General features: G+C 40.2%; 2 protein-coding genes and 1 non-coding gene across 3 annotated transcripts; 1 reads left to right on the forward strand and 2 right to left on the reverse strand.

Annotated features, from left to right (window-relative positions):
- Positions 1–768: 768 nt before the first annotated feature.
- LOC118453957 (perilipin-2-like) lies at positions 769–3,104 on the reverse strand. Its single transcript, XM_035906301.2, has 6 exons — positions 3,078–3,104; positions 2,711–2,915; positions 1,926–2,008; positions 1,605–1,818; positions 1,385–1,518; positions 769–1,113 (listed from the first exon to the last, which is right to left on the reverse strand). The coding sequence occupies exons 1-6, from the start codon at positions 3,102–3,104 to the stop codon at positions 850–852; spliced, it is 927 nt and encodes a 308-aa protein (XP_035762194.1). The 3' UTR covers positions 769–849.
- A 417-nt stretch (positions 3,105–3,521) lies between these two features.
- Positions 3,522–3,603, reverse strand: trnas-cga (transfer RNA serine (anticodon CGA)). Its single transcript has one exon. It is a non-coding gene; the product is annotated as a tRNA-Ser (tRNA).
- A 1,003-nt stretch (positions 3,604–4,606) lies between these two features.
- On the forward strand, positions 4,607–16,445 carry LOC102788795 (WD40 repeat-containing protein SMU1-like). The gene is made up of 12 exons (XM_006787163.3): positions 4,607–4,693; positions 5,749–5,959; positions 6,038–6,190; positions 6,271–6,387; positions 8,461–8,583; positions 9,902–10,021; positions 10,141–10,257; positions 10,401–10,528; positions 11,769–11,895; positions 12,042–12,203; positions 13,444–13,593; positions 15,324–16,445. Exons 1-12 carry the CDS (start codon positions 4,668–4,670, stop codon positions 15,420–15,422), a joined length of 1,533 nt encoding a protein of 510 aa, XP_006787226.1. The 5' UTR covers positions 4,607–4,667; the 3' UTR covers positions 15,423–16,445.
- The last annotated feature ends 282 nt before the right edge of the window (positions 16,446–16,727 follow it).

A 16,727-nucleotide genomic window follows, 5' to 3' on the forward strand; every position in this document is an offset into this window, starting at 1 on the left:
AAAACTAGAACTAGATCACATCTGAATGAATATTGAAAGCTCATATTCTGTAAATCAGGGGAAGAATTATGTATCTTAAATATCTAAACTTAAGAATCTCAAATGAATAAACAATATTTTTAGAATATCTGCAGTGTGTGTGTCAGTGCTGAATCCTCATTGACTGTGGGTAAAGTTTACACTGATGCAGGCGCACTGTGGTGGAGGGCTTCATACCCTATCCCCACTAGAGACTCTACGGTTTCATGCAGTGGGTGAGTGGTACTGTCCATAATGGACATGTGCTTGACTAACATCCTCCTCTCACTAAACTCCTCTATGGGTGTAGGGGGAGAGCTGGCCCTCTTCACCTTCTATTAAAACTGCTTTTTGTCTCTCTCCGTGTTACCACCTCTACAGTGGACACAAACAAAAGATTGTACACGCCATCACTGTGACATGTAAGGTTCACCAGCTTCCTTTTACTATTATTGTATTTACTCAGCAAGAAAGTTGGAAAGATTAGGAATATATCCAACTGCCTCTCAAATCGGCAGTCAGCTGGTTTGTATGAACAGGGCTTTGGGACGATGTCCTCCAGTTAATTATGGTCTCAGTCTGTGCCAATTAAGGTGCCTTAGTTTATAAGCACATTAAATGCCAAGAACAGAGTCATTTATAAGCTTAGCAACTGGAGAAGCTGCCACTGAGTGATTGTTTGCAGAGCAGCTATCCAACTGAAAGGACAAGATCAAAGTCTATGAATCTTCAGATATTTATTTTAGATCAGTAAGATGACAAATTCAGCTCACATATATCAAAAAGTTACAGTAAATGACATCAATGACGCATGCATTACTTAATGTTACATTAGCTGTCAAATCCAGACCTCTTGGTAGCCCTCCCCTTCCGGGCTACACCCCTTTGAGGCATGGAAGTACGAAGATAACCTCTGCCTTGATTAGATTGCTTCTTGTGGGTTGGCAAGGAGTTTAAGTTGTACATCTGAATGATGAAGAAAAACCCAGAGAACGCCTGATTCTGCAGGTACTGAGGCAGCCGTTGGACACTCAGCCAGCTGGTCTGCAAGTTCTGAACCAGAGCTGAAGGCCCAGGTGAACTCCTCATTACCTCCTGAGTAAAAAGCAAATTTCAACAAGTTCAATTCGATTTTATTTGTAGAGAGCCACATCACAATAACAGACGCCTCAAGGCACTTTATATTGTAAGTTAAAGGCCCTACAATAATAGAAAACCCTAACAATCAGACAACCCCCTATGAGCAAGCACTTTGGAGACATTAGGAAGTAAAAACATACATGCAGAGTGGGAGGTACAGATACTTAGGTTAATGTTTTATGTACATTTTCTGTGCTAAACACATCAAGAACAGCTCACAGCACACCTGAACAGCTTGAATCTTGGACCCAGCTTCATGGTAAAGCCTTCTACACATTTTAGCAGTGAGTGAGCACAGTCGCTCAGGGTAACGGCCCCTGAGCACGACCACTTCAAAACCTTCCATCAAGCGAGCTTCTTCTAGAGATACGAAGAAAAGAAAGGCATCTAAATGGAACCAAATGGCAAAAATCACACAGAAAGCTAATAAATTAATTTTAGGTTACCTTCTTGTGTTGGGGGAAGCATTTGGTCCACCAGAGCCTCTGACAAGCTCAGAGCTGTGTCCAGTCCCACAGTTGTCACACCAACGACCCTCTTCAGAGGTGATCGGTTAATGCCATCATTCATCCTCCTCATCACCCAGTCAATGGTTTGATTGGCTGCAATGCTCATCCCAGCCTGAATCTCATTCATTTTAGTTTTGGCAGGGATAACAATCTGAGCAAAGAAAATTAAATCACAACAAAAAATATTTTATTTATTATTCCAGACTTTATAGACCTGTTGTGAGTTATAAGGACTTAAATGAGGAAAGGAAATGTTACCCGTTCTGTGGATGACACAATTACAGAGAATGAAGCCTCCAGCCAGTCGAGACTCTTGCAGGCAACATCATTTGCATAGGAAACTGAAACATACCCATGAATAGTGTTGGTGTTCATCCAAAAAGCAACTTTGACCTGATGGTCAATGAAAAATGTCATTTCAGTCTCATCTCTAATGTAATGCATTGTATCCTGATGCTGCAATCTGTCAGGTTAACTTGTTCAACTGCTTGTAAACAAATACCTAATTCAGAAGTTCAAACCCAGCACAAAAGATGATTGAAATTACTTTGAACATGGCATGATGGTAGTGCCTGGCGGGCTGGTCTGAGTATTTCAGAAACTGCTGAACTACTGGGATTTTTCCCCACACAACAGTGAATAGAAAAAAGAAACAACTGTGGATGAAAATGCCTTGTTAATGCCACAGGAAGAGGACAGTAACACAAATAACCACTTGTTACAATCAAAATATGCAAACGATCATCTGAAATACACTACCTTGGACCTTGAAGCAATGGGCCAAAGCAGTACTTAATAAAGTGGCAGTGAGTGCTGGTTAAAACTTCTCCAACTCCAAACCCAAGTTTAGACAGCTCGTTGTGCGAGAAATTCCGAATAAAAATGTTTTTAAAATGTTCACAAAAGCCCTTTGCATTGCAGAAGGATCTGGGTGTTTACACCAGTTTCTATACAGATTAAGGTAGTTGAAAGATTGAGAAAACCAGATGCTCTAATGTCATTTCCTACATCTTTATGGAAGAGTCCTAACAGTAGCTACTTACTCTGGGGCTCCAGTTTAACAATGACAGGTGACGCTCTGTAACAGGCTGCTCTGCCTACAGCTGTCACGCTGCTCTCCAGCACTTCACACGCAGACTTCAGGCCGGGATGCCTGGATTTTGTGCCCGTGTACAAGACCGATAGTCTGGCACAAGCCGAACGAACGACGGGCAGATTCGCCAGCCTGGCAGCTGCACTGGGTGCTTTCTGCAAAAGAGACAGCAGAGAGTTGGAAAGCCAAGTTGGTGTGAAAGCCATGGTGAAAGCAGTGTTTTCTTTCGCGTTTAAATGCCAAATGAGCGTAAAAAACATTTGGTGTTTCGGTAAAAGTATAGGACTAAGGGACTTAGGGTGTTTGATTGTACTCACCTGGTTGTTGTTGTTGTTTACAGTCATCTTTTGTACACTTTGAGAAGATCAGAACAAAAACAATTTAAAATGTGAATTTTTTTCGGAAGCTTCACATATTCAATGTAAAGGCTAAAATGAAATAAAGCAACCAGGGCGAAAACCTCCGCTCAAATAGCGTGGGGGAGTCAATTAGTGGCTCACCTGTTCTTAACTCTCCTTGTAATCTCGCGTGATTTCATAGCAAGAATAAGGTCACAAATTAATAGTCTGCTCACGATAGCCATACTGGCGTAAGCTCCACAATTGTGGGAATCACCCGCAGGACTTTTAATTAATGTTGTTGCAGAGAATAATACAGATAATAATAATACAGACGCTTTTTTAAATGCCGCTTTTTTTTATTGATCTCCGACATTAAAGGGTGACATTGCAATACTTCACCTGTCCAATGGAGGACCCTAACGCTGTGAGCAGGATTTGAACCTGCGCGGGGAAACCCCATTGGATTTCGAGTCCAACGCCTTAACCACTCGGCCATCACAGCTATGTGTCAGCAAAAATGTCAACCAATTAAACAGGAAAAAGAAGAATGCTACATGGGGCAGACAACGGCAGTCAGCGGTAGCCGCATGTTCATACCTAACTCTAAATATTAGCCAATAATCATATTATGGGATTCATTTATTGCTTTAATCACCTCACACAGGCCTGCTGTCAAAATAAGAGAGTGAAATAAAGGCCCAAATACTTACAATATTACGTAAATGTGAGAAGAATTAGGTATTTTTCTTTACGTGTGAGCTGCCACAGATTGCTTGTTTGATAATCAAGCTCTGGGAGGTTATTAGTTTTCCCAATGCGCCGCAGAATTAATGAGGGTAAACACCCAATTATGGATTAACGAGGCTTTCCGACGGGTTTGTTTCGCAGATCTGTGCAATGTGTGTCTATATGCCGAAAAGCAGGCTGTAAAAAACTAAACGTTTAAACAAAGCAAATGTCGCGGCTGATTTACACCCACTGCCAGGGAAAAGCTTTATAATCGTAGCGCCTAATTATAGGGAAGGCAAGTTAATCGCCGCGTGTGCTCTACGGGGACTGGTACTGTAAAGATGCTCGTATGCGCACTCAGGTCTGTGCGCGCATACCGATGAGTTGAGGACAAAAAGGCGGTTTCCGTTAGAGGACGGCCAGAGTGATGAAGAGTGATGTCTTGGCCCCCACAGAGGAGCACGCTCTGAGCCACGAGGTTCTGTCTGTAGCGCTGCTGCTGCTGCTGTGGCTGCGGCAAACGCGTCTCCTGCACGCGACGTGCTCCGAAACAGTTTTTTCAGCTCCCCCCCCCCAACTCCTACGGAGGGAGTGTGTTTGGGCTTTTTTTTTGGGGGGGGGGGGGGGGGGGGGTGTATCACAGGGTTTGGGAATGGTACCTACCCTAACGCAAAAATAAATAAATAATAATAAAATAGAATACTGGGAGACACAGGAGAAGCACGTGGAGTGGGTGGTCCTCAGCACACGGCTTTCACGTGGCTTCTAGAGGAGAGCTGAGCCGTCACAACAGTCAGTCCGGTGCTGCAGCAGCAGAGAGGCAACATCAGCATCAGTATGGCTGTGGAGATGGAGCCCGCGGAGTAAGTGCGCTCTCTGTTTGCCTTTGTTTGTGTGCACAAAAAAGTGATCGGGTTGTACCACCTGTTTGACTTTAAGAGAAAATATTAAGGTTGATCTGCTGTCATGCGCTCCATCGCTTATTAGGTGACATATCTTTGCGTCTGTGTGTGGGATCGTTGCTTATTTCCCCTTTTAAAATAAGCCGCGTAAACGGAGCCTTTAGAGTTGTGTTCGAAACTGCGCTGTTTTTTGCTGTCCTGTCTGCTGTGAAACCTCCAGTGTTATTGATACCCAGTTTAATGCGACCAGTATGGTTAATTTGACACGTGAGGCTGCTCAAATGGTTGTAGTCGTGCTGTGTGCGTGTGTGTGTGTGTGTGAGGGGGGTTCGGACTGTTTTGCAGTCAGGGGCTCCTGCTTCCTCCACATGTGCCTGTTGATCTAAGACGATCTTCGCCCCCCTGGTAAAGGCGTGGGTGTGCTTTTTGTTGTTGTTGTTGTTGGTGGTTAGTCATTCCTGTGGGGAGTGCAGGAATAGACAACTGCAGGAATGTCAAATTTTTGTGTTGCTTAAAGTGGAGTTAATTTAGTACAAAAGCACTGGCTCGTAGAATCAGTGGATGAGGTTCGTTTAATCTGCAGGTGCCACTGGTGCACGTGAAACCATAAAAATGAACGTCCAGCAGAGAGGAAGATAAAAGGGGCACCTTGACTGTCAATTGTATAAATTTAAATTTGTAATATACTGGGATATTTATAATTTAGAGTTATTTGTAGGTAATATATTTGTTTTGCAGCTCTGTTGTATATTGTATTATTTAATTTAGTTTACTTAGTTACTGTTCTTACTGTCTTGGAGCAACTGTGACCACACAGTTTCCTCTGGGATTGATCAAATATCCTGATTCTGATTGTGGATAGGACAGCTTTATGCCCAGCAGGTGGCTCTAAAGTGGAACAAAAGTCCACATGAGACAGGCCTTTTGTGCTGCGACCTTTTCCTTTTAAGGCTGTGCCCACGTGTGGCACCATCACAAATCAGATATTGTTGAACATTTCCCCTTTGTCTCCGTAGTGTGATACGCCTGATAATGCAGTACCTCAAAGAGAACAACCTCTACCGGACGCTGACCACATTACAGGAGGAAACCACCGTCTCCCTCAACACAGTGGAAAGCATCGAAAGCTTTATTGCAGATATAAACAAGGGTCACTGGGACTCTGTCCTGCTGGCTATTGAATCTCTCAAGTTGCCTGACAACATACTTATTGACCTTTATGAGCAGGTAAGTCTTTGGATGTTCAGCTAAGGCTTTCCTTGGCTTCATTTGTTTATTTGTAATTGATCACGTTCTCTTCAACAGGTTGTTATGGAGCTCATTGAAATGAGGGAGGTGGGCGCAGCTCGCTCGCTCCTCAGGCAAACCGACCCGATGATCATGTTGAAGCAGACCCAGCCAGAAAGGTACGGCCACCTGGAGAACCTGCTAACCTGCTCCTACTTTGACCCTCGTGAGGTAAGAAAGCAAAGTGCTCGGACAGCTGCGTCAGAGAGCACTTCATAGGTATAGCTACCATCCTTTCAATCCCACTGCAGGCGTACCCAAAAGGAGGCAGCAAGGAGAAACGGCGCAGAGCCATAGCAGAGGCTCTGGTGAGGGAGGTCAGCGTGGTGCCCCCTTCCCGCCTTATAGGACTCCTGGAACAAGTTGGTGTAAGTGCACTGATCAATATCCTTCTGAAAAACCTCTAATTACAGGGCAAGTAACACTTCTTAATCGATGGAGACAACACTGTGCGATAGTTTGTCAAAGAAACCAAACAAATACCTCAGTTTTATGTATTTTTTATACAACAGCACTTTAATTAGGGTTTCCTGAGTAGGGATGGGTATTGATAAGATTTTCACGATTCCGATTCCATTTTCGATTCTGTTTAACGATTCGATTCTTTATCGATTCTCTTATCGATTATTTTTTTTAAAAAAAAGGAGAACACTAAGGTTAATTAGCTTAGATCTTTGTTTTATATCTTCTCTTTGAACAAGATAGAAATTTAGGAGTAACATGGCCTTACAAACCCAACAGTGAGATCTTAACAGATCCAACCTACGGCTCTTCAATGGGGCGTCACAGGGTCCCCAGGGAAAAAAATTGTGAATGTAAAATAATAAAATAAATATTCTTCTGTAGCAATTACACAAGAATATCCAGTAATGTTCCTGCCTACAATTAAACACATTCACTTACCGAAAATCGGGGGCATCTGCTGTGGCAAATGGGTGCAAGCCTTTTACCACAAACTTAGTCACTGCTCGGTGACATTCGTCTATCCTGGCCTGAAAGGAGACGCTACCGGTAGACTGTAGCAAGAACTGCCAGCATCTGAGCCAGCCAGACTCTGTCTGTCTCTCTCATCATGGTCACCTAAATGCACAGTAATGGCAGGTTTTGTAATGAGGCAGATCGCGCTAACATAATATGCACTGTTAGTTGATTATTTACCTGCCGTATTAACAGGAGAGGACATGCAAACGTTACCGCTGCTGCTGGGTTGAGATTCACGAGTCCGGAGCGGAATTAAAAACACGACATTCATTTAAGGTCATCGTGTGTTTTGTGAGCAAATGCTTTTGTATATTCGTAGTGTTTCCTCCCTTAAATGAAATATCTACTTTGCAAGTATTGCAAGTTGCCCTGTTGTCATCCGTTCTCGTAAAGTATAACCAAACTTTTTAGCGTTTGAGCCGCCATGTTTCCTGCCAGGTAAATGACGCTCCGCAACGTGGTGACGTCATTCGGGGCGACTGGAATCGATAAGGGAATCGTTTGCAAAAATGGCAAACGATTCCAAGGAATTAAAACAGTGGGAACCGGTTCTCAACAAGAACCGGTTTTCGATACCCATCCCTATTCCTGAGGGCAACAAACACTTTTCTGCAGTCCTTCCAACTTTCCGAGTGTCTTACTTGGACACAGAATTTCACTTTAAACAGACAGTTTTGGTTAAATCCCAGTAAAACATAACAGTCACTGGGCTGTTTGCTTTCCAGGTGAAATAGATCACACACACACGTTTGTGTCTTCTGATCAGGACCTTTAACAGAGTTCTTTCTGTGTGAAATACTGAAAAATGTATTAACGTTTTTATACCTCCAAATTCTGCACATTTAGTCAAAAAGTAATGTAAATTTGAAACCATTTTTTGAGAGATTTAAAGTTTAAAGGATGCAGGTAAGCTACAAAAACAACAACAAAAGAACAGTGCACCAGTCGTAAAACAAGAGCAAGAACCTCATTTGTATTTATATTTAACTTTTTTTTTCTTTTACATTTTCTTTAGCAGTGTCATCCCTGACATGTTAACAAGCTTTAACAACAGTTATATTCTTTAATTTGAGTGATTGACGTGGCAACATAGTGAGTTTCTCAAGACTGAGTTTCTACATTCTCAGAGACATACTGTACTGTACATCCTCCTGTGCAAGATGCTATTTTTGTTAGTGAGCTGTTACACAAGTGCTGCCAGCTACAGCAAAGTTCTGAATAGCCTCCATTCACTTTAAGTTATAACTTGTCTAATCCAGGAGGCTAATAACAGTCATGTTAAAAATAAGGGAAAAAACAAGAAAGAAACTGGACTTGGACAATATTTCAAAGTGGGAAACTTGTGTTCTTGCTGCCAGAAGTTGCATTACATTATTAGACACAGCATGAAAATAAAAAATAAAGTTGGTAGTTTTTCACAGTTTTATTTTTTCTGCTGACTCTTTTTCACCGTCTTGCAGTCTATGAAACTACAGCAGTATACAGATCACCTCTCCCCTGATATGACCATTGATACATCTGCCAGCAAAGAGAAATATGTGGAGAAAGAGACCTTTCCAAACCAGCTGTACCGCCACATCAAGGTCTGTAATGGTACTTGGAAAATGATTTTGTTTTCTAGTAGAGCACTCAAGTGACCAAATTTATTTTAACAACTAAATGATCCATTGGGGTGATTTATGACACTGTTACATTTTATACAGGAGAACTTTTTATGGCTCTTTTTGTGTTTATCATTCTGACACTGTTTCCTTTATGTGCAGATACTCTAACATGTTATAATATAATTAGTGACAATTTTCAGTATTTTCTAGGCAAAAATCATGGAAGCTGATTAGGGCCACTGGAAAAAAAAATGTGAGGTCATGGCTTTTTTTAATTCTGAGGGGGGAAAAAACATAATTTGGACTTTTTTCTCAGAATTCTGAAACCCCCTTCGGACCCAAATTCTGACTTTTTTTTAAATCAAAATACAGACTTTCTTCTTATAATTTCAAATTGTTCTCAAAAACTGAATTTTTTTTTCAGAATACTGACTGATTTTGCCAGAAATGTGACTTTTTTCAGAATTCTAAAAGACACCAAAACTCATTACTCCTAATCATCCATTCCAAAGGAATTTTGGCATCACAGCTTCACCAGATCTTTATGCTTGGTTGGTTTAGAAGGGATGTACTACATGAAAGTGCACCAGCCTCTGCACGCTGCCAGCTGTTTATCCACACAAAGATCGCATCCGGCAATACATTATCTGGGCAACAAGCCTACAAACATTGTCCAAATATCCCTGAAAGAAGCAGGCTTACCTACTTGTCTATTTGGCTGTTGTTAAACAACATGTACTAACTGAATTGGATCTTTCACTGCAAAACATTACAATATACTGATTAAAAATGGAGAATTCACATAAAATTAACACCTATAATAAAAAAAAAACCAGCTTCACAACAAGTGGTTGGAGAAGTAGGCAGAAAAATGAATAACAGGACACATTTGTATGATTGAATATATCATAACTGTACAAATTATTGTCCATCATTTGAAGGTTAAAGAAAAGGTTATTTCCTTGGTTATTATCCCAATACATACACACAAAAACACTGCAAACTAATTACTTTGTGCACCTGAAGGCACTTCATCTAGTCTCTAGCTGTGCTCTCATCACTTCTATCCAGATGGAGCAGCCTGAGTTGCTCATCCATGCTTATTCTCTGCCCAAGGTCATTAAGTGAGAATAGTCAGCCCACACAACAGCAGGCTATTGAAAAACTTAACGTCTCCCTGGAGTCTCCTAATATTAATTAGTGCCATATTTCCTTGTCTGAGTGTGAATCTCGGGCTGCAAATCAAACAGGAAAGCACGTGTGCTGCAAGCGTTAATAAGCTTTTCTGTGTGTGCAGTTTGGGCGGCGGTCACACGTGGAATGTGCCCGTTTCTCACCCGATGGAAAGTATTTAATTACGGGGTCAGTAGATGGCTTTATTGAGGTCTGGAACTTCAACAGTGGAAAAATTAGCAAGGTGAATATATTTCAAATCAGGAAACTAAAAAGATTTATTTTAAACACATCACCTCCTACATACTGTGTAATACCACATTTTCCTAATTTTGTGTTTTCATTGCTGAATGAATGAACCAGGATTTAAAATATCAGGCCCAAGACAGCTTCATGATGATGGATGATGCTGTGCTGTGCATGTGCTTCAGTCAGGATACAGATCTACTGGCTACTGGAGCTCAGAATGGCAAAATAAAGGTTGGATGGGTTCATATTTGTGTGTGTACTTTCCAGATAAAATAAACGATCAATAACTATATCCATACGATTTATGAATATATTGCTGACGTAATCTATTTTTTTTATTTTTCTTTTGAAATGTGTGTGTGTTGTTGGGGAAGGTGTGGAAGATCCAAAGCGGCTTGTGTATGCGTAGGTTTGAGCATGCTCACAACAAAGGCGTGGCTTGTCTGGGCTTTTCCAAAGACGGCAACCAGATCCTCAGTGCCTCCTTCGACCACACCATCAGGTGGGATTTGCTGTTGTTATGGTTTCTGTGTAGTGAATACGTTGCAGACTGCAGCTATTCCTCTTGCACAACATAATGTAAAGAATTTGTGTGTGTGTGCTTATATTTTATTACATTATTAACATAACTTACATGTAACATTGTTAAAATTCTAAGTTTAAATTTGCAGGGTTAACACTGACTGTATTCACATAAGTAATATATTCACATTTAAAAATATATTTGTGGTTGATGTAAAGCCCTCCACACAAATAGCTTAAAATTGTACTGATTTAAAAATGAAATGAAAAAGAAAATCTGCTTTCATTAACAAAAAAAACATTTAGAGACATATCAAAAGCAAAGAGGAAACCATTTAAATTGAGAGCCTTGTGGCAAGAGTTGCCTCGTCTACCGTGGGAGGCAAGCGAGAGATCTGACTGCCCTCAGACATGATTCACAAAAGTTTTGAAGGTGCACACATGGGCGTCACTTCAGCAGGAGGAAAGCAGCAGTCTCTTTCTACATCCCACAGCTGATTAGCAAAAAACTGAAAAGTAGATTAAATTCTTTAATGCTTTCTAAACTGTCTGCTAGAGCACATTTTGGAAATTGTGCCTACAGTGACTCAGCATTTTTCCACTTTAGCTACAAAATCCGTGTTTGGAAATCGTACTTTTACCCCCAAAAGTCATAAAAAAACATGCTCAACTAAAAGTGCAAGATGCCAGTTGTTCACATACATTGTGCACCTGTAAATACGCAGTGCCTACAAAGCACAAAGATGTCTTCCTTTCGCTCCCACCCTCATGCACGCACTGAATCCCCTTCACTGTTGTGGAGCTGAATGTTATTTCTGACTCCTGGGGGTGTGGGCTGAGCCTCTCCGCAGTGTTGGGACCACATGTGCTGTGTGGGTGTAGCCAAGGAACCATGTGCTCAGGCACAAAGCTGCAACGTGTTCCTCTGCTTGAAATTCCACACGCGGGGTGGATTGTTTACAAATGATATATCGTCCTGCAGGACAGGAAGCGAATCAGTAGGCATTAGGCATTTTGTCACGGTTTAAGTAAATCTGCACCCAGCCACACAGAGGAGCTAAAAATAGCACATCAGCAGCTCAGTGGCACATTTCATCCGCTGTCGAGTAAAATCCCCTCTTTGAGTTGAAGAGGGGATTGTTAGAATGACTCAGCACTGCCCTTTTAATTCATTTCAGTGTCCTTTATCTCAATCAATTCCTCAACAATGTCATCTCCAGAGTCCATGAGCTGAAGTCAGGCAAGACGCTAAAGGAGTTAAATGGCCATTCGTCATTCGTAAACGATGTGTTCTTCACTCAAGATGGATTTCACATCATCAGCGCCTCATCAGATGGCACTGTGAAGGTACAATTTGCATTAACAGCGTGGCGCCACATCAGTCGACTCTAGAAAGTCATTCAGATCTGCTCTGATTGGTGTCATTACACACGACAGCTGAGAAAGTGCTGAGCTACTCTAAAATCTGAGATTTTTCCTCGTCTATTGTTCAGATTTGGAACACAAAATCCTGTGAGTGCATCCACACTTTTAAATGTCTGTCGAGAACACTGGATGTCCCCGTCAACAACGTGATCCCTCTCCCCCAAAATCCAGAGCACTTTGTGGTTTGTAACCACTCCAACGCTGTGGTCGTCATGAGCATGCATGGCCAGGTGAGAGCAACTTACTCTTCTCATAGAACCTCATTTAAATCTAAAGAACGAGACTTTGCTATGCTTATTATTAATGCAATTACAGCTGCATTAAACAGTGTTATTATTACTGTTTCATCTACTAATTAATTTTCAATTAGTCATCAGAAAATTGTAAAAAAAAAAATTAATTGTATGACTAAAGTTGATGACTTATCAATAGTTGTTTGACTTACAGTACAAAGATGCTGCTCCTCTGTGGAGATGTCATAAACCTACATTTTCTCTAATGACCAGTGTGGGGTGACTTATTCGGTCTCAGTAAACACTTTCCTAATCCGTTTATGATCTTCGTTAGCAGTTTTAAGTTTGCTTCAAATACATATCTGGGTATGAAAATCCAGTTTAATGAAAAACAGAAGAGACAGATTTTCTAAAAGATATCAAGCACTGTTACACAGAAACTGAGAAAGACCATTAAATCACATTTATTTAGAAAACATGAACACAAACAAGTAGACCACTGGTCCAAACATGCATCAAGTTAATTTAAAACCTTGGCAACATTTACTTGAATTACTCTTTGCATTGAAATCCCCTTACATTATGAGCACGCAATTTCACATCTGCATTCAAGAACTACTTACATTATTTAAGGAGAACCTTGCTTCTGTGAGCATGACTGTTTTACAACATCCAAGGCAAACACCATTGAGATAAAAGACAGAAAAATAAAACTGCATTATCAAGTAACTCAAGTAACTCTCATTTTGTAATTTGTGGTACATTTAGCAGTAAAATATACTACAAAACAGCAGATGATGGCTTACACACTCAATTGAAGACTTCAGAAAAGTAGTTTGCAAAAAGTGAATAACATCGCTAGTGGACAAATCCACTAGTCTATGACAGGAAATGCAAGAAAAACTCTTTAGTCTTTGTCAAAAAGTAACAAAACCTGCATATTAGCTCCTTAAAATGAATGAGCAAATCTGAATTGAAGGTAAAGTTTGACTGACTTCAGCTTTTAAGTCCATGTAAAGAAAGGACAGTGGTATGTAATATTTGGAAAGAATGCACATTTTGGTGCATTTCCCCCCAAAACAATCACCCCCAAATGGTTCTTTTAACTGAAAAGACAATGCATTTTCAAAGTTACTTACAATGTATTGTTTATCTCAACCTTTTGTTGGTGTTTTAGATTCACACTTGAATATATTTGTGGAAGCTTAACATATCTCTCTCTCTCTCATCTCCTCAGACTGTGAAGACCTTCAGTTCAGACAGAAAAGGAGCAGACTTTGTGTGTTGCACCCTGTCACCCCGCGGGGAGTGGATTTACTGTGTGGGGGAGGACTTAGTGCTCTACTGCTTCAGCTATACAACAGGAAGGCTGGAGAAAACGCTGACTGTAAGCGCTGCTGCTAATATTCACCTATTATTAAAACTGTTTCGCATCTATTAAAATTTGGGCTGCTAGTGTTTTTCGTCTACACTCTAATAAGCTTCCATGTTAGATTACAAAAAAGTAGATTTGGCAGCTTGAAACTTTTATTTACTTACTGTCCAAAACATGCTGTGTAGAAAATGAGCTTTACTGCATACTGTCAGCTAGGGCTGGGCCATATCATACCTTTCACGGTAATACCGGTATAATGTCGGGCAACGATAAGAAAATCAAATATTTCCATAGAATATGGGTAAAACGCGCACGCGCAGTGCCTTTGTTTTCATACGCACATGGCGGAAAAAGCATGGCGGCGACGGAGAATGAGAATGGCAAAAGCGGATCGTTGAATGAAACGGATGAAGCTGGACTGGTTTGTAAAAATGCTGCAACTTCAGTGGTGTGGAACTGGTTTGGCTTTCGTCCGTCAGATACACAACAAAGCACTATTTTTGGTAGAGCATGCTAGTGGGCCGTCGTTATTACCGTGTTTTTTGGAAAATACGGCACACTTAAAATCAATCCTTTGATTTTTCTGAAAATCGACAGTGCCCTTTATAATCCCGAGTGCCTTATGTTTGAATTCTGGTTGTTTATTGACCTCGAAACGATTTTATGTCGTACATGGCGCTCGAAAATCTGTCAAATGTTTCAGTACGACTTTGCTAAGCTACGAAGCCGCACTGCTTGATGGATTGTCGGAGCATTACGGCTATCGTAGGCAGGAGCCTCGCGGAATGATACGTACTGTGCTTCAACATGATATTACCGTATTGTGTGTGTATAACCTCTTTTTAACTTTTGTGGATATTATACATGGTTATGCTGAGGATATGTTTCCAGTTTCCACTGGAAATGCCTTTTGGTTAAACTGTCAGCAAGGATTTTGCATTTGCACTGTTACATTTTTATATAACTTTAATGCACATAAAAAACAGCTGCTTGTTTAGGTGAAAATAGGTTGATGGTGGGTCAGTTATATCGTTATCGCAAATTTTCAAATGTATATCGTGATAAATATTTTTGGTCATATTGCCTTGCTGCTCTACTGTCAGCTGTTGGTCTCAACCAGTTATCACTGTTATTTCAGTGTTTCTACTGTGACCTCCTAAAACAGTTTATCACCGTAAAATATAGCTGCACATCTCTGCCAGTGCATCTTGTTGCAAGTTGTTAACAATTATTTTTTGCCTTTCTTGAGGTGTTACAAGCATTCAGCTCTGTTGCATATTACTTACTCTTCTTACTGCACATTTAGAGAAATGGATTTTCACAACTAGTCTAAGGTGAATGCTGGCCAGATGTAATAAATCACCATGCTGGCTAAACTTTAAAGGTGTTCCTAGGCAATCCACTAGAGGAAAAAACCCATTACACATCCATATCAATCACAGTCTAAACACAAAATCTTACCTTAATACACAAAATCTCTGTTAGTTTCCAACCAGGCCTAGCACACTGATGTCTAGAAATCACCTAGTAATGTGTAAAATTGCCCATCTGTAGCATCAAAGTGACATTATATTACTGTAAATGATTTCCACGATCTTCGCAGGAGTTTTTTTTTTTTTTAAGTGTTGTTATTGTTTAGCTATGTCACTGCTGCTGAGTAACAATAACAGGGTAAGAGGTGGGTGGGAGCAACTGATGGGTGATGGAGAATGTGTGCTGATCTGTCTTCCCTGCACTCACAGGTTCACGAGAAAGACGTAATTGGCATCACTCACCACCCACATGAGAATCTGATCGCCACGTACAGTGAAGACGGTCTGCTGAGGCTATGGAAGCCTTAAAGTGTCACCTGCATTATATTGTGGAGGACCTACACAGCTGTTGACATGGTGTATTAAAATCTATTTGTGCCATGAAAATGCTTTGAAAAAACAATCAATGAATATGAAAAACCACCTTTAAATTATAAATAAATTTACCAATCAAAGTTTTTCTCCCCACTTTAAAGGATTCTGTATGTTGGTTTCTTCTTTTTTTTTTTAATTCCTTGTGGAAAATTTAAGGTAAGAATGCCAATATTCATGTTTTCGTTTAAGTCAGCAAATTCTCAAAAAAAAAAAAATCTAAAGTAGCTGCACTTTAAACATGTTTTTTCCTTCCATATTTTGATTTATTTATTTATGGAGTAATCTATTTGTAATTCATTAGCATTTGCAACGCTGTTTAGGTCCTCCATACCTTACACCTTCTTCCTCATGAATCCAACTTCACCAGTTTGAATCCCCATTTTCATCTCTTCTGTCTTTATTAGACATGAAAATGCATGATGGTGAACTGTTGTGAAAATAGTTATAATAGAAATCGCCTCTTGTTTGGGCATAAACAAACAATATCAGGTATATGATTGATTTGCTTTCGTTTATAATAATGTTTTTTTATTCTTAATTTTTAGATTTTATCCAAATGACAATTCTGATGTCATGATTTATTTGTTCTCTGCGTTCCCTGCATGCTACCTCAGTGCACTGCCTACATGTGTCTCTACAGTAATTTTTGTAGTCCTTTAAAATATGCATGATGACTGATAACCCTGTACAGAGCTCCAGTGACACATTCTGTATCCTGTGCATAAACAACAAATGTATTTTACACATTTATTGTCCTGTGTCTGATGTTCCTGTGCATAGATAGGGTACATATACCTGCAACAGACTTCCTCTAGTGGTAACTGTTCATACTACCTGGTACTGTCGTCATTTATCACTGCGAGATATTGTTTAGCAACTGAATTATTTATTTTTGGTATATTCATTATGCTGTACATAACATCTCCAACCACATGACAAATGATAATAAAATTAAAAATCTGGTGTTTGTGTTATTTCATAATAATACGCTTTAGTGCTAGATTTGTTCCCGACGTGGCAATTTATCCAAGTACTGTATCTGCAACATTTTTTTTTTTTTTAAAGGACAGTCAATTTGAATCTTTTGCTGCTCGGCACTAACAAGTTTCCAGATGTGGAAGAATTAATAAAACTGGAAGTAACAGGATTGGTTGTCGAACCCGACGGGTTTGTAAGTTGTATTACAAAGTATGAACTATTATATCTTCCTAAGCCGCTTATTGTTGCCATGTTCTTGTA

Source organism: Neolamprologus brichardi, chromosome 6 (genome assembly GCF_056152115.1).
Source record: "Neolamprologus brichardi isolate AB-2024 chromosome 6, ASM5615211v1, whole genome shotgun sequence".
Lineage (NCBI taxonomy): Eukaryota > Metazoa > Chordata > Actinopteri > Cichliformes > Cichlidae > Neolamprologus > Neolamprologus brichardi.